Here is a 25,243-nt window from a genome sequence, read left to right as displayed (position 1 = left end):
GTTGGCCAATCCGTTTAACTTTTTTGGATATGATATTGTGAGCTCTATGTGCGAATTCGGAGAAGAAGCGGCTGTGTTCTTTTCGTGCATCAATGTAGACAATTTCTTACTATCGCGAACTCTTGTCAGGGGAGGTCATTCATTTTGGGTGTCACCTATGACTAGAACAGATAGCCTGCTATGCCACCCGATGTAGGCTACTATTATTGTTACAGTTTTTAATCAATGCAACTAACATTAGGCTATGTGTAAAGCAACGCAATATAAACCGTAGCCTATCCCGTCTGTAATGACATACAACAATGTTTTTCACAATTTGCGACGGAAGGTTTTGACTGAGCGTGTTAACATAAAATAATAATAATATTGTCATCATCGCGAACTGTCGAGTAAGGGGGTCAGTCGTGTTTGTGACGCACAGACGGCCTTGTAGCCTATTTTGCTTAGGCCTCACTTTTAACGACAGTATTGTGAGTGTATGTTGAAAAAAAATAACCATACAATTAAAATAGTCAACTTAAAACTTTGCTATAAAATATTATTAATTTATAGCACAAAACCATAACCAGTAGGCCTACCAGAACCTCGCATATTAGCGTCATGATTTGTGTGCGTCTATTTGGCAAGGCCACTAGCTGTCATGGATGCGTTGCTAAAGGAAGGCAGGTGTCAAAAGTAAAAAAATAAATGGAGATGGGCAGCTGTTGGAAACGGGGGAGAACTAACAAGCCATCGTGTGTAAAGACATTAAAGTGCCACGGGTTTGATTTTGCGCGGTTCGCTGCAAGAAATTTGTTTATGGATGCAATAGGAAAACGTTTTAGCGTTTTAGCGCCACCAATCAGAAGACCGTACATAAGGTTAACGTTCGTGCACTTCATCTTCCCTACCTGGTGCAACTAGCCACCACGACAGAGTTAGGCTACGTTTATCTATGGCTGACCGTTTTTACATTTAGAAAGTAGGCTACGCATGTTCTTTCATAGCGCAACACGACCGGTCCCTCACCATATCGCAACCTCTTGTCAACCTTATACAATCTGTTGCTGAAGACAAAAGCGCCGTCTCCAGATTGTCGTTATCAAATGCGCAGACCTCCTGCATGAGCACACACAGTATTGCTGCTCATTGGAAAACTGAGTTGTCTGTAAAACTCAAAATTACCATGTTTTCATTAAATGCGGATGAGGCAACAATGGAAATATGAACAATACCTAGAATGTTCTGATTCGTTACTTTGATGAGGAAATGGGAAGTCTTGCAAACTTGATTTTATAGATTTTACTTGGTGTTGAATTGCATATTAACAAGAAAAAAAATCTCCCCTTTAAACACTTTTGGCCTGAAGTAATTAAATAAGAGTGTGTTAAAGCCTTTCTACAATATTGCTGCAGTAGAAAAGAACAGCAATGGCTAATCGGCAATGGTCAGGGATGGTACTAAAATATATTTTTGTTCATCAGGAAAACTCAATCTCAATCAAGAACACTCTCAATTCGCCTTATTCACATGGCCATTGGCGGCTAAAACGAGGCTACAGGGTACACAAACCATAGGATTGTTATGTTCTATGCATTCACCTGTAGGTGGCATTAATTATATAGTAAGTGTACCCTGTAGCCTCGTTTTGGTTTAAACAATGGCCGCCATGTGAATTAGGCGAATACTCCCTTTACTTTGCTGTTTGCATCTTTTTGTACATTAAAAACCAATAGGTCGCGACCGCAAAAGGGGTGCTATCTCTATAGGTAGATATGAACAACGTATGATTTATGGCCTGAAAAAAGTTCAGTCAAACGATTTTTTTTCACTTTAATCCCTGCTATTGTGCTGGTCACAATTCAGTCTGCATTTCTGCTTAAAGGTTGTTGAGATTTTCGTGCAATTTTAGCTGAAGTGAGGCAATCAAATGGCATCAAGTGAGGGTGACGGGAAGCAGTGTGGGAGAGAGTTGAGGTGGGATTGGGAAATGATCACTGAGTCAGAATTGAACCTGGGTCTCCTCGGGCACGAAAACCTGAGTATGGTCCAGGAGCTGCCACTTGCACTTCAGCTCCCCCAAGGACTAGCGATGCATCTCAAGACTGTGTCCCCGCCACATTAGCATGCCCTCTGACCTCTCGTTCGCCCCCGTCTGTCCCAGGTGTACGGCGCGGCCATCCAGTTCTACGAGGCGTACCCACGGGAGGCTCTGTCGGAGCGACAGCGGGTGAGGCTGGGCCTGGTGAGCGTGGTGGACCGGCGGCCCATCACCAGCCGCTCGGTGCAGGTCAAGAAGAGCGTGTGCGTGCTCTCCCACTGGCCCTTCTTCACCGTCTTCCAGAAGTTTCTTACCTTCGTCTACCGTTACTCCATCTCAGGCCCACACGTGCTGCCCCTGGAAAAGTGAGTTGCCCTAAGAGAGGTGGGGGTGGGGGGGTGGTGCAGGGTATAGACCCTTTCAAGAGAGTTCCATTATCAGCATCATAGTTGGCCCCACAAGACTTCCTTTTTAACATTCCATATGCAGAGGAAGTAGATTGGGGCCCAAATAGAACGTTCAAGCATTGTTTTTGTTTTTATTGTTGAAAGGGTCTATAAGCAGGCATGAGGCGATGTTCACTGCTGTTGTTGAAGTGCGACGTGTACAAGATTTGAGACAATGGACATAATATGTTAAAGTACTATAAAAAAAATACTGAAGTACTACAAAAAGATTTTGGAATTTTATGAATATTTTTTGTTATATTCTCTTTTTTTCTTTTTGTTATATTCTCTGATTTTTAAATGTGTTTTTATAACATATATGTGTTTTGTGTATGTAATAAAAGCCACTGCGGATTCTCTGTGCTAGACTGTATGAAGTTCTCCACCGATTAGTGGAGTTTGACCTATATTCCAGCCTGGCTCATGCTTGGAGATGTATAATTCATTTCTCTGCGTTTGTGGTCCTCTGCCCCAGGCACATCTCCAGCTTCATGCACAACGTGCCCTTCCCCTCCCCCCAGCGGCCCCGCATCCTTGTGCAGGTGAGAGCTACACACACACACACACACACACACACACACACACACACACACACACACACACACTCAACACAACACTGAATCGCAGTCCCATACTACTGTCTCCTCATAACCACCTGTGTTGATTTGCCCCATAGCACCCATACTTTATTTAACATCCCCACAGTCATTATGCTCATTCTCATTTAGCATGCTGAAGGCCAGCAAAAGAGCTAAATTTCCATTCCATTCCACTGCATGCACTAGAATTGAGCTGAATTGCTGTCTACACTACAGGTGTGTTTGTTGCTCTGCTGCATGTGTCTCTTACGAGTGACTTCACTTTCTCCACAGGATCATTTGACTACTTAAAGCATTTGCTGAGAGGTCTGGGTAATGCAAAAAAAGTCTATGAAGCAATCAGTAGAGAACAGACATATTATTCCCTTTCCCTAATTGCCAATAGTTCTCTTAGACAAATTGAAAAAACATGACTATAAGTGGCTGGTTTGGCTACAATAAAGGTAAAATCCAGGGAACTTGTGACACCTTATGTCAAAATGATTGTATTGTGATTCAACCTGGGGCTTGATTGGGTGACTAGTGTGTTGGAAATCAAAGCATGGCATGGATTGAATATTGATCTGCATGCGATCATCCTTTCCATTATAAAACACAGAACTGTCCCACGTCTGCATACAGTCCACTCTTTACTGACGATCCATTGACTGGGTTTCCTCTTTTTCAGCTGTCCCCTTATGACAACCTTCTACTGTGCCAACCAGTCTCATCTCCCCTCCCTCTCAGGTAAGACAAACGCTGTCATACTCACACTCGTTCACCTGTCTCATTTACAGTTCTTTCTCTCTCATACACACCACATACACACACACACATTTCCTCTCTCTCACTACTTTGGGTTGTCTTGAGGTGACCAGGGAAATCCTCACATGATGGTTCTTTCATCTAAAGGAACTCTTTATAGGAACTGTGTAGTCTTAGTCCACCTCAATTATTTTTAGTTCCCACAGTGTCTCTGAATAGAAATGCAAATGCTCGTAATTGTGTGACATGGGCTGAGGAGCAGAGGGACGTATTTAGTTGTATCCCTGTTTCTGTTTCCATCTCATATCTTATGTCTCATATTCTCGATTCTGTCTCGCTGTCTTCTGTTCTCATTATTTTTTGTCAGCACAAGACATAATTACGTATTATTTAAGATCATGACCCTAACCTCATGTCAGTTCATGGCATTTACCTGTGGCTCATTCCATTTACATTTGAATGTTTATAGCATTACCTTCCTGTGCTCAGGTAGAAAATATCTTACACACATACACACTGGGTTCACACGGGACACACATCCTAGTTTAGTCCATGATAGGAGTGTAATAGTACACAGGAATAGTGTTTTGAAAAGGTTTGAAATGTATATTTTGCCATTTATTAACTACAGTGACGTATGGTTGGCTATAACTACTATGTGTGTGTGGAAACTTCGAAACACACGTACGCAAACAAAAGCCTACTGATGATTACTGGCACGCAAAAAAGCCTACAGACGGTCACTGTTTAAAACAGTTCTGTAGGAATCCGTGTACCTTTCCACGCCTAGTGTCTGATGTTGAGTGATGTTCTTTCCTGTGTGTGGTCCCCTTCCAGTGGTGCCAGTTTCCTGAAGCTGCTGCAGAACCTGGGCCCGGAGAACGCCTGCACTCTGCTACTGGCTGTTCTCACCGAGCACAAGCTGCTGCTGCACTCGCTGCGGCCGGACGTGCTCACCTCCGTCGCCGAGGCCCTGGTGTCTGTGAGTTCCAGCGCTCTGACACGTGTCTAGGAATAAAACTACTTAAGCACAGTTTCAGTTCCCACGGGTCCTTGTAATCCTATAAAGTTTGTGAATTTTTAACCTTTATTTCAAGGCCCTGGAAAGTTTTTGAAAATAGACATTCGTGTAAATGTACAAAGGTCATTGAAAGTGCTTGAATTTATAGTTAAGATCAAAATTGTTTTCCCCCTTTATAAAATCACACAAAACCCTGAAAATGACCAAAACCAAATTTGTCTCTAGCACGGTTGCCTCCAGAAGAGCAAAGGCATCATCTCCACTTAGCTTGATGGATTTTAATGATGCGTCAAATAGAAACAAAAACAAAGTGATTAGGCTAAATGATTAGTTCCCTGACATTTTATGCTCGATGGTGTTTTAAGCCCCCACCGTCAACTTCAAGGCACCTAACCCTAACCCTTGCCATATCTAGCGCCTTCCATGCAGCGCTGCCTGGAAGACATTCGGGGCTTAAAACACCAAGTAACACATTGCATCCTCAATCGTAGTGCAGTGTGGAATCAGCATGGGGGCAATGAAGTACTGATTGGCGCAGGATGGGCTAAGTGTATCTGGATTGTGTTTTCTAATATTCAAACAATATGTTAATTTTCTGTCTGAAATTGCATGAATACAATTTTAGCTGCTACAATTTTCTGTATAGCCTGTAAATTAAAAGAAAAAAAAAGATTTAGTGACTTTTATAATCATTAATTATGTTGATCCTGTTAGTATGAAGTTGCAGTTACTACACGCTCAGAACTTGCAGCCTGACTATCACTGTCTCCACAGGTTGTGGTTTTGGGTGGCTTAAGAACCTAATAATATCTTGTCCTCCGCCAGTAACAGGATCTCCTGGGCTTCATTTTGTAGGACATGACACTCTTTTTCATTTTTTGCCAGTCTAAGCAAGAGCGCGTTCTTGTGTGTAGTCATTCATCTGAATCCATCTCCTCTTTAGTCTGACTCTGCTCCCCCACACATACATCTAGTCCTCCCCTCATGTCTGCCCTCGTTCACTCTCCTTGTCCTCCTTCTCTGTCTCCCTCCTTTGACACACACACACACACACACACACACCCACGCACTCTCACACTCTCTCTCTCTCTCTCACACACACACATACACATTTTGGTGTTTCATACCTTTCATTCTACACATTCCCCCCCTCCCTCTTATCATTCTTCCTTCTTTCTTCTCCTCCTCCCCCTCCTTCTCATATCCCTCACTCCTTTCCCCTATCTCTACTCGTTTATCCAATGCTACCTCACTCTTAACACTCCTTCTCTGTCTTTCTGTTCCCCCTCCTTTTCTTTCTCTCTCTCTGTCTCTCTCTTCTGCCCCTTCTCTCTCTCTCTCTGTTCATCACAGATGACGTTCCCTCTGCGCTGGCACTGCCCCTACATCCCGTTGTGCCCACTGCGTCTGGCCGACGTGCTCAACGCCCCCATGCCCTTCATCGTAGGGGTGCACTCCAGCTACTTTGACCTCTACGACCCCCCCTCTGATGTGGTGTGTGTGGACCTGGACACCAACACCATATTCCAGTGAGTTCCCCCCTCTCAGACACAGGGCCAGAATTCCACTGACTGCTCCCATCGTTAGGATCCTCAGATGGTGTTTCACTAGCCTTTTAGCCTGATTGGAGTGAATAAGTAGCTTTTGGAGGAGGTTTATCTACTAGATGGGTGCAAGGAAAGAAAAGCTCTTAAAAGTCATCGCTCAGGAGAAAGTTTATTTTTGGAGTGTAAGCATGCTGGTGGTTCACATGTGAACTGAACCAGGTGTAATATTAATACTATTAATAATTGGTTATGCCAGTAATTACAGGGAACTGTGCATCATCTCAGCCTGGCATTTCTGTCCTCTGTGCTGCTCTCTTCGTGCTGTTTCAGCCTCATTATAAGAACTCACTGACACTAAAACTGAGTTCTTATTAGACAGGTTTATCGTGCCAGTCTTGGTGAAATGTTTTTCATTCTGTTTACAGATTGGAAGATAAAAAGCCTCTGTCATGGAGATCACTTCCAAGGAAACATGGGAAGATGTTGCTCAACTCGCTCACCAACTTGAACAAGACCTTAGAGAAGAGTGAGTGTTTCCTTTTTGGAATATGGGTCACACTTTACGTTACACTGCCCACAGACTATCTACAGATTATCAACAAACTATCTATTGACACTGTTGAATTTGGTGATGTTCATTAATGGTTCAACACATTTTTTGCATACTGTACTTTAATCTTAACAGATAATATGTACTTTTTATAATACAAATAAAAACATAGGGTGTACATTGGCATCTAGACCTTACTGGAATGGCTTGATATGAGTCTTTAGGTTGCAGCAATATATTTGAGATATAAATCGGCGAGACTTTTTAGATTTTGTATTGTATGTATGTATTGTATTGTATGTATGTATTGTATGTATTGTATTGATGGTTTCTGGTGGTTAAGTAATTGTCAATCCTTCACACGGTCAGCTGTCTGCTGCTGTCTTGCCACTCGAGACCTCCTCCTGTAGATGGAGCCGTTGAGGTTCTCCGTGGCACGCCAAAGATGGGCTGCCCGCTCGGCCTTCTTCCTGTCTCCGTTCCCTAGTCTCAACACTCTCTTTGTCACTTTTGTCTTTCAGTCCTTCTGAAACATAATGGGGGACAGCTCCTGTAGCGTTGCCAAGGCAGCAATTTCACTGGATCTAAACAAATCAATCTAACCATTGAAATCACCATTAGCGGTGGCTTTCTTAACCTATTTCAATAATTTTACAACGTTTCTAAGATGTTAGTATATTTTTTTACACTGTAGGAATCACATACTACAACATATATTCATACCAACACGATCAAATTTGTGACTACAGAGTTTTATTTTAGCATGGGTTTCCTCCGTAAAAGAGATCTGCATGTAACTTCACAGCATGCAGTTAAAATCTTTAAATACACAGACGTATTTTGGCTTTATTTTTTAAGCAAAAAACGTCACTCTTAACAGCCGCCAGTCTTTCAGAAGACGTGAAATATCCACTGGAATTTTGTTTCTTTATATTACACCTGCCAGGGAATCCGTATTATGTGGGTAAGCTACTGCCTAGCAGGTAAAGCACGTTTAAATGGCTATAGCCTACATTTAAAACAATTTATTAGCTTGAAATGGTGCCACATGTCTACATTCAATGCTGTTTAAGCCACTTCGAAAGTTTGTTTAGATCCAGTGATTCTGCCGTCATGGAAACGCTACGTCAGACTTCGGTACTCTATTAGGAGCTTTTGAAGACCCTTTTCTTCTTTTTGTTTTTATTTTTTTCATCCATGTCTTCATCAAGTTTAACCCCCAAAGTATCCAGTTCTCTCCTTAGTTCCTCCAGTCCATATTTTTTGATACGCTTCTTAATTGCTAAAATCCTCATCGTGCCTTGCTGCCAGGTAGCAGGCCAAGAACCAACAGAATCACATTAAAATCAGATCACCAGAAATCAAAGTTTGAACATCAATCAAATAGGATGAAAGATTGGTACCTTCAGCTTAATTTCTCTAAAACTGAGCTTTTGGTGTTTCTAGCTAAAACAGCTATTAATTACTGTAGTTGGTCGCCTGCCTTAAATCCACGTTGTGGCGCCGACCGTGTGTGTAAGCCTTGATGCCAGTTAAATGCATCATTCAATGGAATCTTTGAATCATTGTCTTTCTTGACTCTTTTGATATTGTAGTGTCCTCATATCCATAAGCAAGAGCAGTTTGTTACTTTGCTTCTTTCATACTCTGATGACATTCATACAAAGTGCTTTATTATATATAATTTAATAAATAATAATAATTTAATAAATATATACTCAAAATATCTCTTTTGGGTTGGCAGGTGTGGGCTACCATGGCTGCCCATTTAAGTATGGTTGAATATTCTCTGGATCAGATTGTGCTCAGAAGACCTGTTTGTTTGACGTTGTTAGCGTACGGTATGTCCGTCAACTTAAGACACTCAAGATGCACAGCTATCTGACCGCTATCTGACCATTGGTCGTGTTGTGCAGTCTGTACGCCGGGCCAGGAGGAGGCCACGCTGGAGTTCCTGCTGACGGACTACGACCTGATCTACGGGCGGCAGAAGCAGCTGGAGCTGGAGATCCAGGAGGCGTTCTTGCGCTTCATGAGCTGCCTGCTCAAGGGCTACCGCACCTACCTGCTGCCCATCACCCAGGCCCCATCTGACCGCACCACCGACTGCAGCTCCCTCTTCAACCTACAGGGTGAGAGAGAGAGAGAGAGTGTGTGTGTGTGTGTGTGTGTGTGTGTGTGTGTGTGTGTGTGTGTGTGTGTGTGTGTGTGTGTGTGTGTGTGTGTGTGTGTGTGTGTGTGTGTGTGTGTGTGTGTGTGTGTGTGTGTGTGTGTGTGTGTGTGTGTGTGTGTGTGTGTGTGTGTGTGGGGTGGATGGTATGTGTACAGTCATTGAACCAGAACGCCAAACAGCTTGTGGGAACGTCATTATTGCAACATCCAAAGCTTTTTTGCAAGGCCTTGACTGATTCCTCCTGTCTGTGTGTTAGGAGAGTGCTTGACCCCAGACCACAGAAGAACCTTGTGAATGTTGTGTTGTTTTTTAAAGTATTTTGCAATTGTTTATGTTATCTACTAGTGTGGGTATGTGTATTGGTCTTTTTGAAGACTCGCTGCATGTACATGTGTATTGGTATATGTAACTAGGCTATGCCCTAGTTACATACCAATACCAGCCGCAATGTTTAGCTCATGGTAGTCTAACTATCTTAATGGTTTAATGCTGTGTAGGGTTTCTGAAGTCTCGAGACCGCACACAGCAGAAGTTTTATAACCAGCTCACTAGGACCCAGATGTTCACCCAGTTCATAGAGGAGTGCTCATTCGTCAGTGACCGCCACGCCAGTCTGGAGTTCTTCGATGAGTGTGTACAAAAGGTCAGATCCATGATTCAACTTTTTATCTTCATTCAAACGCTTTTTCCAAACCTCTATGATCAGGTATGCATGAGTTGAGTTAAGGTGTTTCAGTGTGTTTGAAGTGTGTGGAAAAAAGATGTATACTACTGTACATTTCTCTCTCTATGATCTGTCCTCCCAGAGGGCCTGTTCACCGTTATCGCTTATTCTTTATGACCGACTGCCTGAATCTCTCTCTCTCTCTCTATCTATCTCTCTCTCTCATCCACCCTGCTCAGGTGGATGTGGAGAAACCGGAGGAGGTGCATCTGGTGGACCTGGATGAGACCCACAGTGGGGAGCACACGGTCTTCATCATGCCCCCAGAGGAGCCTCAGGAGGCGGATGGCTCCGAGTGCCAGGCCCATTACAGGTTAGCATACTGCCAGGATTAGCACACTGGGCATTGGGTTTATTTCCGCTAGTAAAATATTGTAGTAGTATTTTAGCTATTGGTAATCATTAGGTCATGGCCCATTGTTTGGCTCAGGAATAAGCTGGATAGCTGTGACATTTTCCCCATTCAGATGAAGTGAAATGAGGAATTGAAATCAGAAATTATTTTTATCTCAATCTTAAACTGTCACTACCTGTTTGAGTAGCCTTTGCTTTATGCTGTAACAGTAACAGTAGCCTAAGCAGTGTAACTCCGGCCCTTTTCCCCATCTCGTTGTGCAGCTATGAGACGTTTCCCATCCTGCAGCCAGAGCTGTTTGACCGGCCGCACGACCAGCTGCGTGTCCCAACCAAAGGCAGTGCCCCCAGCAGTCCCGCGCCACGCCGCACCAAACAGGTGAGGGGACCGGCCTCACTTCCTCTTCCCTCCCTTTTAACCGCTTTCTGTGTCTTCTTCCCTTTCTCTCTCTCTCTCTCTTCTTCCCTTTCTTTCTCACACCTGTGTTAGAATTAAAACGTCAAAATGCAGAACTACCATTATTTATTATACGGCTCTTCACAATGCTAGTAGAACGCTCCATTGACTTGAATGGGATTTCCCAAAGTTCTAGTGGTAAATAAATTGATGTAATTACCGCTGCAAACATATAATTACCGCTGTCAATGGCAACGGGTTTTGTGCTTCTGATACGTCTTTCATATCACTACGCAAGGACTGGAACTTCATTCAAACGTGAAAGCAGACAGTTGATCAGCTGAATGTTTGATTTGCAGCGTGTGTTGTTGCGAACTATTTGTTTCTCAGCAAATGCCACGATGAACGGTAACAAATAGGCTAGGTTATGTAGGCTAAAGTCATATTGTGGGGAGTTTATTATTTCGTTTTTGGCAAGTAGCCGTATAATAAGCGGGATAATGTATAGAACGCCGGTCATTACTGTGAAAATAAGTCCCTTCAGGGCGGAACAAGACCCCTCCGCTGCGCGTCGTGGTCCGGTTCGCCCTGTCGGGACGTATTTTCCCAGTAATGACCGGCGTTCTATACATTATCCCTTACTTGACAAATCTTGTTGTCTCCCTCCCTTGTCCCTCCCTCTCTATTAGCCCCACCTGTGTCTCCTTTCCTCTCTCTCTCTCTCTCTCTCTCTCTCTCTCTCTCTCTCTCTCTCTCTCTCTCTCTCTCTCACCTGTTTGGTGTTATAATTAAAATGTCAAAATGCAGAACTACCATTTTATGACATCTTGTTATGTCATATGTCCCTCCCTCTTGATTAGCCCCATCCGTGTCTCCTTTCCTCTCTCTCTCTCTCTCTCTCTTTTTCTCTCTCCATCTCTCTCTCTCTCTCTCACCTGTTTAGTGTTATAATTAAAATGTCAACATGCAGGATTCAACTCCTAAGAGTGCACTCCCAGCTTGTGTTATTGTGCTGCTTTAATTCAACTCCTAAGAGTGCACTCTCAGCTTATTATTGTGCTGGATATTGATGTTTGATGTCTTCTCTCTCTCTCATCCTGTGCTGCAGGAGATCAAGCTGGCCCAGAAGCGGGCGCAGAAGTACGCCTCGGTGCCCGACATGTGGTCCAAGTGCCTGCTGGGTCACTGCTACGGCCTCTGGTTCATCTACCTGCCCACCTTTGTCCGTGCGGAGAGCACCAAGGTGCGCACGCTGCACACCGCCTACGAGGTGCTCAAGCACATGGAGACGCGCAAGGTGGTGCTGCCTGACGAGGTGAGACAGGAGGAGGACCTCGCCTTCCCATCATGCACAGCGTCCATGCCAGAGATTCGCTTAGTGCCAGGAGGCTCAATAAAATTGACACCCTTCAATTAAAACTTAACACCCTTTTAATTAATGAGTGTTCTCTTTTAGCAACCAGCTTTTTGTGACCACTGATGGTGTATTCTTTTTGTGAAGGTAATAACCAGTGTCATGGCCGTGCCGTTTGTTGCAGGTGTGTTATCGGATCCTGATGCAGCTCTGTGGACAGTATGGTCAGCCTGTACTCGCAGTGCGGGTGCTCCTGGAGATGAAGAAGGCAGGCATAACGCCCAACACCATCACCTATGGCTACTACAACAAGGTGAGGGCTGGAATCAGACTTTCATAGGCACAGGTTAAAATCTCAGCAAAAAAATAAATAAAGGTTTTGATACTTTGTGATAGAGAGAGAGAGAGAGGGAGGGAGGGAGAGAGAGAGAGGGAGGGAGAGAGAGAGAGAGAGAGAGAGGGAGGGAGAGGGAGGGAGAGAGAGAGAGAGGGAGAGAAGGTTGTGGTTGTGATGGAAATGAGGAAGCTTTTGATACTTTGTGATCTCAAAAAAGCTTAAAGCCCATGATAACTCATCTTCCTAATAATAACAATAACATAAGGTAAACAGTAAGACTTTAAAAGGCAGACATAATTGTGCATAGGAATATTATGTTTATGTTATATGCATTACAATGGCAAAGTGAAGTGACTATCATGTGCTGTTAAAGATTGAAGGTCATTTTTCAGGCTGTCTTGGAGAGTAAGTGGCCCTCTACCAGTCAGGGGGGCCGTCTGCGCTGGGCAAAGTTGCGCAACGTGGTAATGGCAGTGGCACAGTTCAGACAGCCAATCAAACACCGGCAGAAGAGTGACTCTGTGAGCTCCAGATCAGGTGGGAAGCAATCTAAAGCTATGTAATATCAATCAATCAAGAAATTAATTCATAAACATGCATGTATATAACATATTAACTAACTAACTAACTTACTTTTGTAAGTTATGCAAAGTGTTAAGAAAAACAGGCAGTTAGAATTTTGATATGAATTTAACATTTTTGTTTTCTGTTTTTTTCCCTCAGATGTCATCCTCTCTAAGCCCCGTCCCCACTCTGCTCTGGTTCGCCAGAACAGCTGGAGCGGCTTGAGTGAAAGCTCCAGCCACGAATCATTGACCAGCTTGCTCACCAAGAGCAACAGCCTCAGCAGCATGCGCTCCTCCACTGACCGTGAGTAGCACACAGGCCACCACACCGACACTCCACCCCACCCCACCCCACCCCACCCCACCCCACCGCGCCGCACCACACACACCCACCACCCCACCCCACCCCACCCCACCGCGCCGCACCACACACAACCCACCACCCCACCCCACCCCACCGCGCCGCACCACACACACCCACCACAGGCTTAGGTTACACCACATGCCCAGCCTAATCCAGGGAGCTATGCTGATCCACTCCAAACAGACAATGGCACGTGTAAATATGAGCCTCCTCTCTCCGAACCCATCTGACTGTGACCTCTCTGTTCCTAGCAGAGGTCAAGTTGACCAGGAAAGCGTTGCTCCGGAACACCGTCGGTGCGGACGACCCTGCGTCCCGCAAACCTCCCGCCGGACCGCCAGAGGTCCCCGCAGGACTGCCTCCGTCTGGGGTCCTCGTGAAGCGCAGTCAGGTGTGCCTGTCCACCTTCTACAAGGACTGCGCTGAGACGCCCGAGGCCGACCCACACTGCAGGTGCCAGCCTGGGGAGAGGGAGAGCAGGTGAGTGGGACGGGACCAGAGGTCCTAGTGGGGGTCATCTCAGCACTCCAAACAACACTACGTTTTTATCATCAGTGTATAACCAAATATTCAGTGCCACAGTGTAGTTTGTGGTATATATTTGTATCGTAAAAGCACCAATTACCGCCCCTTTCATTCGAAAATTCTAAAACAAAGATGTTTTTAATACTTCAAAATAACATTTGATAAATGAACCTTACATTTGTCAGTAGACATAAATGTGTAGATTTGAACAAAATCTGGTTTAGTTCTTATCTGGAGCATTTACTGCCTTAAAAATCCGATTTTGTTTACCGTGCTTGGAGTTTGGTGCTGGGCTGGTTGGTGCCCTATTTCCGCCCACTCACTCGGCTCATCAACGGTTAGACCAAGAATTCTCGTCGCAAAATCAAAATTCCACTGGAGCTCCAAGTGCTTGGTTTCTTTAGGAATCCGCCATCTTGGTTTGTATAGAAATTAATATTAAATGACACATACACGTAGAAGGGTGGAAATAGGGCATGGGCTGAAATAGGTGACGTTCCGATATGTGTTCAGTGCGTGTAAACTTGCAATTCTGTTAAAAAAAAAAACAGTGTGTAACTGAGTAAGAGGGTTTTTCTGTGGTGAAATAATATGCAATGAATCAAAAGGAACAAAATAGAAACTACTCCGTCCTAAATATTGAGTTGAAGATACTGAATCAGAATACAAACAAAAGTGAATTATGTACTTGCTTTGAAACTATTTCCCCCTTTCCTCTCCCAGGTCGACGGATGCCAGAGACAGCTTGAGCAGAAAGACGCTGGACGAGAACTACAACCACGTGGCGTCGCCGAGCCGCGGCCTGGCAGGGAAGCTGCAGCAGCTGCTCACGCCCACGCGCCACCGGGCGTTCGTGCGGCGGGCGGCCAGTGTGGACGAGCGGCGGCCAGGAGGAGGCAGCGGCTCCGGACCAGGGAACAAGGCGGCCGAGCGGAGGCAGGCCCGCAAGGCCCAGGTCACCGAGACCCTGCTCAGGGCCAAGGAGCGGCTGGTCAACGCCACCTCTGAGGTAGTGTGTGTGTGTGTGTGTGTGTGTGTGTGTGTGTGTGTGTGTGTGTGTGTGTGTGTGTGTGTATAACAGAGCTGTTCATGTTGTTGTTAGGTGGGTTTTGTTTTGCGTGCGTGCGCGTGTGTAAAAAGGGATGTTCGTTTCATTAATGACTAACTGACAGCCTTGTTTTGTCTTGCGTCTATTGTCTTTTGTGTCTTATTTCCTTATCTGTTTCTTCCCCTTTTCACTTCACACACATGCTGTCGGCTAAGCTTTAGATTGGCGGTTAGATGTGCGTCCACTACAATGCAAATATTTACTCAGTGTCCCATGAAAGTGACAGACACTTAATAGTCGTTTCCTCTTCTCAAACAGAGTTCACTGTCTGTCGGAAGTGACATTGACCTGACGGAGCCGCCCGGTCTGAACTTTCCGCTGAGGAAATCCTGGGACCCCACACCAGAGGGAGCTGGACTGGAGGTAAAAGCATCTGAAGAGAAAGTACTGGAAGTACCAGACCAGGCTCCAGAATATAGAATAGTGATAAGACTTTGCTGTATGGCCTTTAGAGTGCTTGTAATCTAGTAGTCTTACACAGCCCTGGTTTAGTGTGCAAACAGTGCTATGGTACTGTACACTCTCCCTGGAATCAGTCATCTAGCTGTTGATGCAGCTACTAGCGTGGAGTCCTACTATTTGATATTAGGTCCAGTTGGGTTTTAGAAAAGCACCATTCAACCCCAACTGTTAGTGTTGGCCTGCTCTCTGTCTCATTGTCTTGTCATAGCATCACACCATAGACACCACAATAAACTATACTCAAGTCCAGACACGGCATGCAAGACAGCTGCTGCTGTGTTCCTAACGGTGTGCCCTCCATCCATCCATCCATCCATCCATCCATCCATCCATCCATCCATTCATCTATCCATCCATCCATCCTCCTGCAGGTGTTGATGTCAAGCTGCTCTCTGTGTCGGAGCTGCAACTCCCTGGTGTACGACGAGGAGATCATGGCGGGCTGGACGTCTGATGATTCCAACCTGAACTCCAGCTGCCCGTTCTGCTCGGCCACCTTCGTTCCCCTGCTCAATGCGGAGATCTGCGACCTGGGTCCCGTCAGCAGGTAATCCCGGGTGCTCGCTTTCTGCAGGTCTGGAAAGTCGGGAGAAGTATGGAAATATGAAGTACTGTTTTACCCGACCTGGAAAAGTATGGACATATCAAGTACTGTTTTGGGTGAATGTCTTTGAATACATACACAAAAAAAACAGTCTCCTGTCAATGAGTTAGAAACATTGTATAAAATATTTTGTAATTTTGTAATCAGTTTGCAAATATGAAAACTAGAACTAGACAATGCACAATGAACAGTGCGTATTTGCACATGGGAGATTCGTTGTGGTTCAGCTGTAATTCTCACTTATTTAAGTTAAAATCTGATTCATATACTCTCAAAAATCTGAATCAGTGCCACATATACCATTACATTTAAACGTGAGAATTGAAAAAAAGTTTGCGTATGGAGCCTAAAGATGCTCAGGAGTGAGTCTAAAGGACCAGAGAGCAACACGATATCTGGTGCACTCCTCCAGTGAAGAGCACTGTGGCTCACAATGTCACCTCCTGTTGAGAAACTCAGTGTGCCAGATTTGGTGTTTTTTTCTCAGATCTTACAAATGTACCCTAAAGACAAAAGCTATGGGACCACACCTGCCGATCAGCTGTTTCTGTGGTCAAACTTCCTTCCGCTTCATGTCCTGTGGCAGTCTGGTGACTCATGTAACCTGTTCAGTAAAGAGCAGAGGCAAACGCAATGTAACTTTCCATCTCCTCAGTGTAGTGAGGCATAGACACAGATGTGCCTGTGCCGTAGGCTCTCCTCACTTATCTCCGCGAGCTGCTTTTCTAATCCATTTAACCCTTTACTGATAAGTCGTCTTAACTCCTTGACCACCTGCAAGGCCAAGTCTATCTACAGCACGCTCAGTGTATGTGTTGAATCAAGGGCAGATAGCCAAGGACAGACACTGCATACAAGACTCCTACACCAACTTTAAAAGTGCATTTTGAGCATTTCAAATCACAAAAATAAAAAGTTTTTTTTTATATCTTATGATAACGTACAAGACATAAGAGTGTTGTAGGTTTCTGTGTGTAATGAGACAATGCTTGCACTCCAGCTCAGAGAGGAGCACCTTGAACGCCGAGGATGAGGTGGAGAGCGCCATGAGGCCCCCTGGTGGTCAAGAGGGCTCAGAGCGCCCGCTGCCGAACGGCCTGAGTGACGACTCCAGCTCGGAGACCAGCGGCTACTCAGAGAGCAGCAGCAGCAACACCACCAGCGTAAGTCCCAGCTTAGCCACCACTTCCAGTACTTAACAAGGTGACTGCATTGACGAAATCAATGGGCTTCAATTTCATTCTATATAATAATTACAGGATATTACATACACAATGCAGTTTTAGCCAAAAGAAAATGACAACTCTGCAGTCCAATGACAAACATAAATCAGAAAAGGGCAGTGCAATATAGCTAGTGCGATAAGAGCATGGAAATATATATTTTGTGCACCAGATCAGAATCTGGTTAGGCATGTAGTAGATGTTCCACTAACCCCCTAGTATCCCATTGTTCCCCTTTTTTGATTATTGTATTTTGTGTACTTTACTTTTTAAAGTTTTTTTTGTAACTATTGCCCTTTTTTGTGCTTTTATTAGATATTATTCTTTGCTTTTGTTTATGTAAAGCACATTGAATTTAGCCTGGATCCACCCGTCTACTCACGCTCAATCTGTAATTGTAATTGACTTATTTGAACAGGGACAGTGCGCAAACAACATTATTAGATGTCTTGTGCCAGGTTGTAGCAAATTGCTAGTTTCCGCCCGTAGTCCCTGGGCAGTTTAGACTGGCACAGATGTGGTGTAGAAAACCAACCAACAGCCACCAACCAACCAGTGAACAGAGGGTGTGGCTAAGAGCAGTTACTTTTAAGTTGAGCCCTGAGTTTATTCATGACCCAAACGTTAGTGATTGGTTTAAAGGAACTCCAATAATTTTAAACTTCAAACAAGTGGCCATCCACCAAGAAAGAAGACATTTGCCAATGACGCCTGGCCAGACTCTTTGCACGAAGAGAAGCGAAGTCAAAAGTCTGGTTTTACGAGGCTACGTTGACTTACCCCTGTGTATGAAAATGCGCTATATAAACGAACTTGCCTCGCCTCCACAGGGCCTGTCTGTGAGCGGACCTCCGCTGGTGACGGTGGCCTACCTGAGCCCGCTGGTGCTGCGCAAGGAGCTGGAGAGCCTGCTGGAGAACGAGGGCGAGGCCGTGCTCTCGCAGCCACAGCTGCTGGACAGCCACTCCATCATCTTCTGGAACCTGGTCTGGTACTTTCAGCGCCTGGGCCTGCCCAGCAACCTGCTGCAGCTCGTCCGCTCCTCACAGCTCGCCGCACACATCACGCAGGTAACGGCACACACACTCAGGTACATACACAGGTATGGGAGGTGTGAATGGCTTTGTTGAGCTCATTCCACAGCATTTATTCGTTAAGGTCAAGGACACTTCAAAGAAAAGGCACATTTTATACCTTAATAATGCATGTTATTCCAAAGGGTTCATTTACTTTTTCTTGCTACTGTATACATGAAGGGATGAAGTGATTGAGTGCATGAATACTATGTGAATGAATTAATTCATTAAAGCAAATATTATGCAGCATTTTGCTACAGGGAGCAGCTTTTACTAAGGAAAAGCAAGAAGTCCTGACAAAGATGCTGTTGCTATGGCTGAGGTGAAGCCTCATGCACAAGCTTGCTCTCATTGACATTTACGATTGGTTGATCGGTGACTATGCCAGTGAGTAGACGTGCGCAGGTATGTGGCGAGAGTGCTAATTGTGATGCCGTGTGTTTGTTGTAGAGTATAGAGAACCCTGCAGTGCGCGTCAGGCTTCTCTGGGACACTCTGACGCCAGATACAGACTTCTGGCCTCCGCTCTACGTCGTCTGGAGAATACACAGTAAGAGACCAGCTCACTCATCATTTCTGACATCTGTGTGGCAGCCTTTCCTGCTCTGTGTGGCGCTAGTGTTAGGTGTGGAATGGCTGAAAGGTAGCAAGTGGCAGAGAAGAAATGCTGTCCTAGCTGTGTATGCAATGGATTTCAACACAGTGATGATTACTGAAGCCAAACCCACTGTTTCCTTTTTCGATTTGTGATCCTTCATGTGTGTTTGACCTTTGCTCCTTTGACTTCAACCTTTTTTTTCTCACCCTTTTTCCCTTCCTCCTGGCCCTCTCTCTCTCTCTCTCTCTCTCTCTCTCTCTCTCTCTGTCTCTCTCTCTCTCTGTCTCTCTCTCTCTCTTTAGGCGGTGTCCGCATGCTGCGGAACCACAGCTGGCGTAGGCACAACCACCCCTTCACCCTCAGCTTCCTGGAGGAAGTGCTACGCTGGGTCGGCATGAATGAGGTACACAAGGCGGTCACCCTGTTACTGGATACCATCGCCAAGCAACCGGGCAACCCTCGGATCCAGAGGTGAGCGCTGCCCGTGATTTAAATATTATCTTGGATGACCCACTCATTCCCGTCAGGGTCACGGCCACAGAAGTTTCCATTGTGATGCCATATCACTCTCACTTCCTCACTCTAAACAGTACTTATGCAATGTCTTTTAGTAACAACACAGAAATGATGTACATTTGTTTTAAAGTTATCTGAAATAATTGGAGTTGTGAATTTTAGCAGATTCTGTCCAGAGTTTCCGAGGACAAGAGTTGCAGTAGCTGTTAAACCCCCAGTGAAAGTGTGGTGCCTGATGTTCGTGTGTTTGTCTGCGTTTAGGAGTTTGTACAGAGAGATCCTGTTCCTGACCCTGGCTGCTATGGGAAAAGATCATGTCGGTGAGTTGCCATGCTGTGAATGTTGGAAGCAGATAAAAGAGGTGCCTGCCTGACAGAGGGATGCATCAGATGGAACGTGTACTAGCAAGGGAAAACATGCCAACAGATGAAAGTCCAGTTTCAAACGTTAGATGACCTGCCAAATTACAGGCCACAGTTTGCTTTTTTCGTTGTTGTACAAGTCATTCTATTTAACATTGACATTTTTGTACATAATTAGTTTTTATACTGAAGTCCCTGAATCTCCAATTTTGGTAGATTTGATAACTGTCTTGATTACTCAGTTAAATATTTGTAAACAAGGCTTTTGTGTTTGGAGCAGTTTTACTTATTGCTAATCCTTTGATTTGCAAGTAGCATGACGCACATAAATATAAAACTTAGATTTTATTGCTTATTGTTGTTTTTGTTTCTGGTGTGTGTGTGTGCGCAGCGGCGTTCGATAAGAAGTACAAGACGGCCTACTCTCGGCTGAGCGGCTCTGTGGGCCGGGACGAGCTGCGACGGAAGCGGGCACAGCCGCCCAGTCCCAAAGCCGTGGACTGCCGACGCTGCTTTCTGTTTCCTCTTGAGTGCTGACGACTCCCCTCCCGCGCACTCTCTCCTCTTCCTCCTCCTCACCAGGGCCTGCTAGACCTCTCCCTCAACACCATCACCATCACCATGACTACCACTTCAACATGAAGGCCCTCACCTTGCCCCTGCAGATTTGCCTGGTTTTGCCTAAACACCTCAGTGTGCTTTTCAGAGATGGCAACACCACACTTAGTCTTGGCCAAACTCTAAACAGCTTATCTTGCTGCTGCCAGTACAACTGAATAGGAATTGGAATGACAACTGGCTTTTCCCATTGCGATCTCTCAGCTTTGCCTGGCCATCAGTGTGGGAGATTGTCCTTGTCACAACAAGAACATAACCGTTGCCAGGCTTGTAGAATCTTTGGAAGTGATGCCATTGTTTGTTGTCATTCTTTGGATTACAGAGGGATTACAGCTGACTAGACTAGCTTTATAGGTGTCAGGTTAGCAGTTGCCATGTTTTGGCTATGGTCAGGCAAAGTATAGGCATAGCTCATCGGTCTCTCACACCTGAGTTCCTTAAATGTAGTCTTGTGCTGCCTTGTATTTCTGCCCTGAAGCATTCTGCAGACTCTTCTCGTGTGGGCTTGTGCTTCAGACACAATCCTAAACTATGCACCTCATATGGACATCAAACACGCGTTGCATTGCCTTCAAAGTAGAACCTGTTATCTACTTAAGGACAAACAGTGGCCGGGCAGTTGGTCAATTCCAAAAGGGGTGGAACGTGCTATTAGCACACTGTGAAGGGCAAGGGCTTCAGCAACAATTTGTTCTCTAATTTCTTTTCACCTTTTTTACCCTCATCTTTTTGAACCCCAGTCCCACCTTTTGTTGCCATCCTAGCCTTTTGCCAGGAGAAAACAAGACACAACGGCTTGTGTGTGTGGAGTTCAGGCTGTCGGCTGCATCCTTGAGGAGGCCCTGGGGAGAGGAGGTCTAAATGGATAATACAGTACAGGGACAATTTGAACCAGACTCTTATTAATGACCCTCAGTTCAGACTGGAGAGAAACACTGACAGCCCCTGAGGAAGGGAACGGAGATGCTTCCTTCACAGGGCAGAGGAGAGGCCCATGTCCAGAGTTTGGTGTGGACCAGGTCATTGAAGCAGAGGAAACCGTGAGGAAGGAGGCGATGCTCCATGGTCGGACAAAAAGGTCGGGTATAGATCAGCACTCGGTGTGACCTCAAACCAAGAGACCTCTCTCTCTCGCACGCACGCACACACACACACACACACACACACGCACACACACTTAAAGAGGACTGCTAGATTTTATTTTATTTTTTTGCATTGTATGGTTGCCTGTCGGTCGGTTTGACCATGACGTGGGACAGGAGTGTTGACTGGTCATTCAGACACTGCTTTGCTCACAGCGATACAGAAGACAACTGACAAAAAAGGCAAAGAGAGGGGGAAGAGAACTTGGCTGAGGCATACTATCACACCTGTCAATGTCACCTACAACTTTGTCTCCCGTGGCATTATGCATATTTTTGCCTTGTTCTACTGGTATAGTACTCATGGTAAACATGTGTTATATATATTTGTCTTATACCTATCTCTGTGTGTGTGTTTCTCTTTTTTTTTTGACAGCATAAAGGGAAAACCACATTTCCACTGCACTGCTTTTAATGCTAGAGAATTCTAGAATTCTCACCACTGTGACTGTCGTTGGACTGTATTGTTTTTAATCCGCTCGGCTGGGCTTACCCAAATAGGCATCTCAGCAGCTACATTCACTCGTATGTGTCTAGACTGTATGTGGGAAGCACCTTAGGATCAAATCTACTCCAAGCCACTCAGAACTCAGAACTTGCACGTGTTCCAGAATGCACCTGCACCTCATGGTCAATACTAGAACCTTTTGCTGGGCTTAATGCAGTGGATAAGCGTGCCAGTCTTTTTTGTTTTGTTTTGTTTTGTTTTTTGGCACTGACTTGTAATAAGATTTTAACATTATTATTTTTCAGTGCTCTTTTTAGATGCCTACATCTATATGTTATTGATATTGTGTTTGTTTCCTCCACATATAAATCAACCCAGCACTAGCTTGAACAGCAGCAATGACTGATTAACTTTATTCATTATTTGAATAAAGTTTACGTTTTACTGTTGGCTAGGGATGTTGAGAGGAAACTCACAGGTTGACTTTCTCCATATGTTGGTCTGGACTACATAACCCATAATATTTTGAGCCTAATTGTCATCTTATTAGTGAACACACTAAGTTAGATGTGTAAGGAATATGTAATTTCAGTACCACAGTTGAAAGCTAAATAACCATAGTGAATATGTTTATTTTGTCACAGCATTTTCCATAGAGGAGCCCAGCAAGTGCACATCTCCATGTTTGGACATTGAGAATGATGTTGAGAAGTTTGATACCCTCTTTTTTTTTACTGTGGTTTTATTGCTCTAGGGAAAAAAGAAAGCTGTGATTTGTGATTTTGTGAGTTTCTGAATAATGTTTCATGGGAATTGAGAGGAAATGATATTCATTACACTTTATTTTAGTCTTAAATTGAACAAATTAGCATATTCTTATGGCACTGATACACCATTATATATGATACTTGTTGTAAAGAGAAGATCACAGGTAAGAACCTTGATCTTGTACTATTGCAAATATATAGTTTGTTTCCTTCCTCAACCCACCCCAATGCAAAATTTTGCCAAGCCGAACAAACTGCAATAAATGGTCATGACCAGCAGAGGGCGGACTATGCCAAAGGGAGCTTAGATCATGCATGGGAAAATGCCACTGTGTTTGCTTTGATGCAATGGACTGGATACTTGTCCATAAGTGGATACTTGTCCATTGGATACTTGTAAGAGGTAATGACTTCCAGTGTCAGTTTTTATTTTTTATGGTTAAAATATCAAAATGAAGTAAAGAGAGCTGTATTTAAAGTTTATTGTGTTTGTCGTAATTTATATGGTGTTATGTTATCTTTTGTTTATTTTCTTTTGTTTATTTTTTGTAAGAAAATATAAAAACCTATCTACCCCCAGCTCACTTTTGTCTTTATTATGTACTGCGTTGACACCTCTTGGTACACTTACTTCACTTCATATGCTTCAATTATGTCATGTTTTTTGGCCAATATGTTATAGGAGGTCAGTGTGAACACCGCCAGAAGGCCAGACTGTGCTTTGAAGTCATGGAACAGTATTACCTCATTTGCCCCCAGATTTCAACCTTAACTGTTAACCACAGTATCACATCCTTACAGGTCTACATGGTCATTTCGCCACAGCTTTTAGAAATATGATGGAACAAATGGTCTATGGTAAAAATAGGGTTTGTATAGTTTTGTAATGATGTTGAACTGGTAACGTACCTTATTCCTTATTATGTATTACCTTATTTCCTCATATTAACCTTATCAACTATGGACACTCAAGGCAGCAGTATCTTCTGTGTTTGGGAGCAGCTGGTGAAGACACAATCCTTGGGGGACCCCCAAGCTGTATACAGGTGTTCCACTGTGATACGTCAGTTAACACACACTGACCAGTGCCTTTACACCACCTCTGATCAGCCTCAGTTGAAAAGAAAATTGTGTTTGAAATTTGATTTTAAATCAATGTTTGTTTATTTTTGCCTCATTGCCTGAATTGCACATACACATACACTCTCACACTGGACTCCTGCTCCAGACTCCCTTCCATGTGATGTGTTTTTTCTTGTGATGCCAAACCAACTAAACCCGCGCAGACTGCCCTTCTCTTCTCCAGTGGTGACCCCCTCTCCATATCCCTTTTCCTCTGCGTCTTTTATTCCTCTCCCCTTCAGTCTCTCCAGCAATTGTGCCCTTAGTGCCTCTTGCTCATCTGCTTTTATCATATCTGTTACCACAACTGGTGTTAAGGTTGAAGTGGACTCAGTCATGTCATATTTACATTTCTGTCCTCCCAAGTTACAACCTCTCTCCAACTTCCTTGGCATCGGCCGTCTTTTCTTTGCCTGCCCTGTGTAATTTCTTTGAAATTCCCTGTGAACTGTTTCGGTGTTTATCTGTTGAACTTCAGGACCAGCAGACCAATTCTGAGAAAACAGTCATAACTTTCTCTGATGGTTTAGTTTGTTTATGTGATCCACTATATTAAGCTCAGGTCTATGCATATTAATACTTACACACTACCTTAGAACACATAAACTAGAAGGCTTTTTTCCCCCTTAACATTAATCAATCCCTGCAGAAGACCAGAATCTAAATCCTTCTCTGACCTTGTTCATTAATCTGCTTGTTTCCTCACCAGTGTCAGTTTCATCTCTGTCACAGCCAGGACGGTCGTCAGTACATGTCTCTCTCGGTCATCCATCCTCTCACTCCACGCGGTCCTTTCTCTCTCTCTGTCCCTGTCTACCTCCTTCCTCTCATTCCTGTACCGCTCCCTCTCTCTCCAGAGAAGCAACAAGAGTCGCTCTTGCTCCTCCTTGAGAGCTGTGATCTGTCTTTCTTTCTTTTGCAGCTCAGCCTGCCACACGGCATGCTCATGACCTCTCTGGGCCTGCAGTCTCCTTAACTCTGACATTATACGAGTGGTTTGAACGTTAGCACTGGTTGTCCCCTGTCCCTTGAGTGTGCAGCCGAGTTTTCTCATCATCATCTCCTCCATTACCTCAACAACACTGCCGACACTTCTCTCTGAATGTGATAGCGGTCTGGAAGACAAAGAATACGCCCAGAACAGTCTTTTCTTGATCTCAGTAGTCCTTCCTGACCGACTGACCTGACTGGTCCTTTCCAGAGTATATGATCTATACGTGTCCTGTAAAGACCATCTCAATCTCTTTAAATGCACAGCCACACACAGCTGTGCTCTTGACAGTGATTTGATATCTGTCTCAGGGAGAAATATTTATTAGATGACAACATCTACATGCAATTAGTGTTGATAAAGCTTACACTTTTAAAAGACTATGCAACAGTAAGCGTTTTTTCCCTTTAAAAAGCTACAAATAAAACATGACCCCAACAACATAATCTATAGGTTACTATTGGCCCTCACCTTATTAGCATATA

At 44.4% G+C, this 25,243-nt stretch overlaps 1 protein-coding gene across 2 annotated transcripts in view; it reads left to right on the top strand.

Annotated features, from left to right (window-relative positions):
- The window catches only part of dennd4b (DENN/MADD domain containing 4B), a 44,822-nt gene extending 21,410 nt beyond the window's left edge, over nt 1-23,412 (top strand). The window contains exons 6-29 of one of the 2 annotated variants that reach the window (XM_076280234.1): nt 2,144-2,385; nt 2,942-3,008; nt 3,733-3,791; nt 4,647-4,791; nt 6,184-6,359; nt 6,803-6,903; nt 8,844-9,059; nt 9,598-9,743; nt 10,004-10,137; nt 10,443-10,557; nt 11,684-11,890; nt 12,114-12,242; nt 12,659-12,803; nt 12,990-13,136; nt 13,451-13,676; nt 14,445-14,730; nt 15,088-15,192; nt 15,663-15,838; nt 16,896-17,058; nt 17,949-18,188; nt 18,645-18,744; nt 19,095-19,263; nt 19,570-19,628; nt 20,062-23,412. In XM_076280234.1, the coding sequence (XP_076136349.1) occupies nt 2,144-2,385; nt 2,942-3,008; nt 3,733-3,791; nt 4,647-4,791; nt 6,184-6,359; nt 6,803-6,903; nt 8,844-9,059; nt 9,598-9,743; nt 10,004-10,137; nt 10,443-10,557; nt 11,684-11,890; nt 12,114-12,242; nt 12,659-12,803; nt 12,990-13,136; nt 13,451-13,676; nt 14,445-14,730; nt 15,088-15,192; nt 15,663-15,838; nt 16,896-17,058; nt 17,949-18,188; nt 18,645-18,744; nt 19,095-19,263; nt 19,570-19,628; nt 20,062-20,207 (3,699 nt within the window). In that variant the 3' untranslated portion in view covers nt 20,208-23,412. Of the gene's footprint in view, nt 1-2,143; nt 2,386-2,941; nt 3,009-3,732; nt 3,792-4,646; nt 4,792-6,183; nt 6,360-6,802; nt 6,904-8,843; nt 9,060-9,597; nt 9,744-10,003; nt 10,138-10,442; nt 10,558-11,683; nt 11,891-12,113; nt 12,243-12,658; nt 12,804-12,989; nt 13,137-13,447; nt 13,677-14,444; nt 14,731-15,087; nt 15,193-15,662; nt 15,839-16,895; nt 17,059-17,948; nt 18,189-18,644; nt 18,745-19,094; nt 19,264-19,569; nt 19,629-20,061 lie in introns of both variants that reach the window. The other variant, XM_076280233.1, reaches the window with a different exon arrangement.
- Nucleotides 23,413-25,243: the final 1,831 nt, after the last annotated feature.

The sequence above is a fragment of the Alosa pseudoharengus genome, unplaced genomic scaffold (assembly GCF_046254945.1).
Source record: "Alosa pseudoharengus isolate Yale_2024_CS ecotype anadromous, Long Island Sound unplaced genomic scaffold, YU_APseudo_1.1 YU_APseudo_1.1_scf_12, whole genome shotgun sequence".
In the NCBI taxonomy this organism is placed as follows: domain Eukaryota; kingdom Metazoa; phylum Chordata; class Actinopteri; order Clupeiformes; family Clupeidae; genus Alosa; species Alosa pseudoharengus.
The sequence above is the reverse complement of the archived record's forward strand: the minus strand, read 5'-3'. Positions and strand labels throughout refer to the sequence as shown.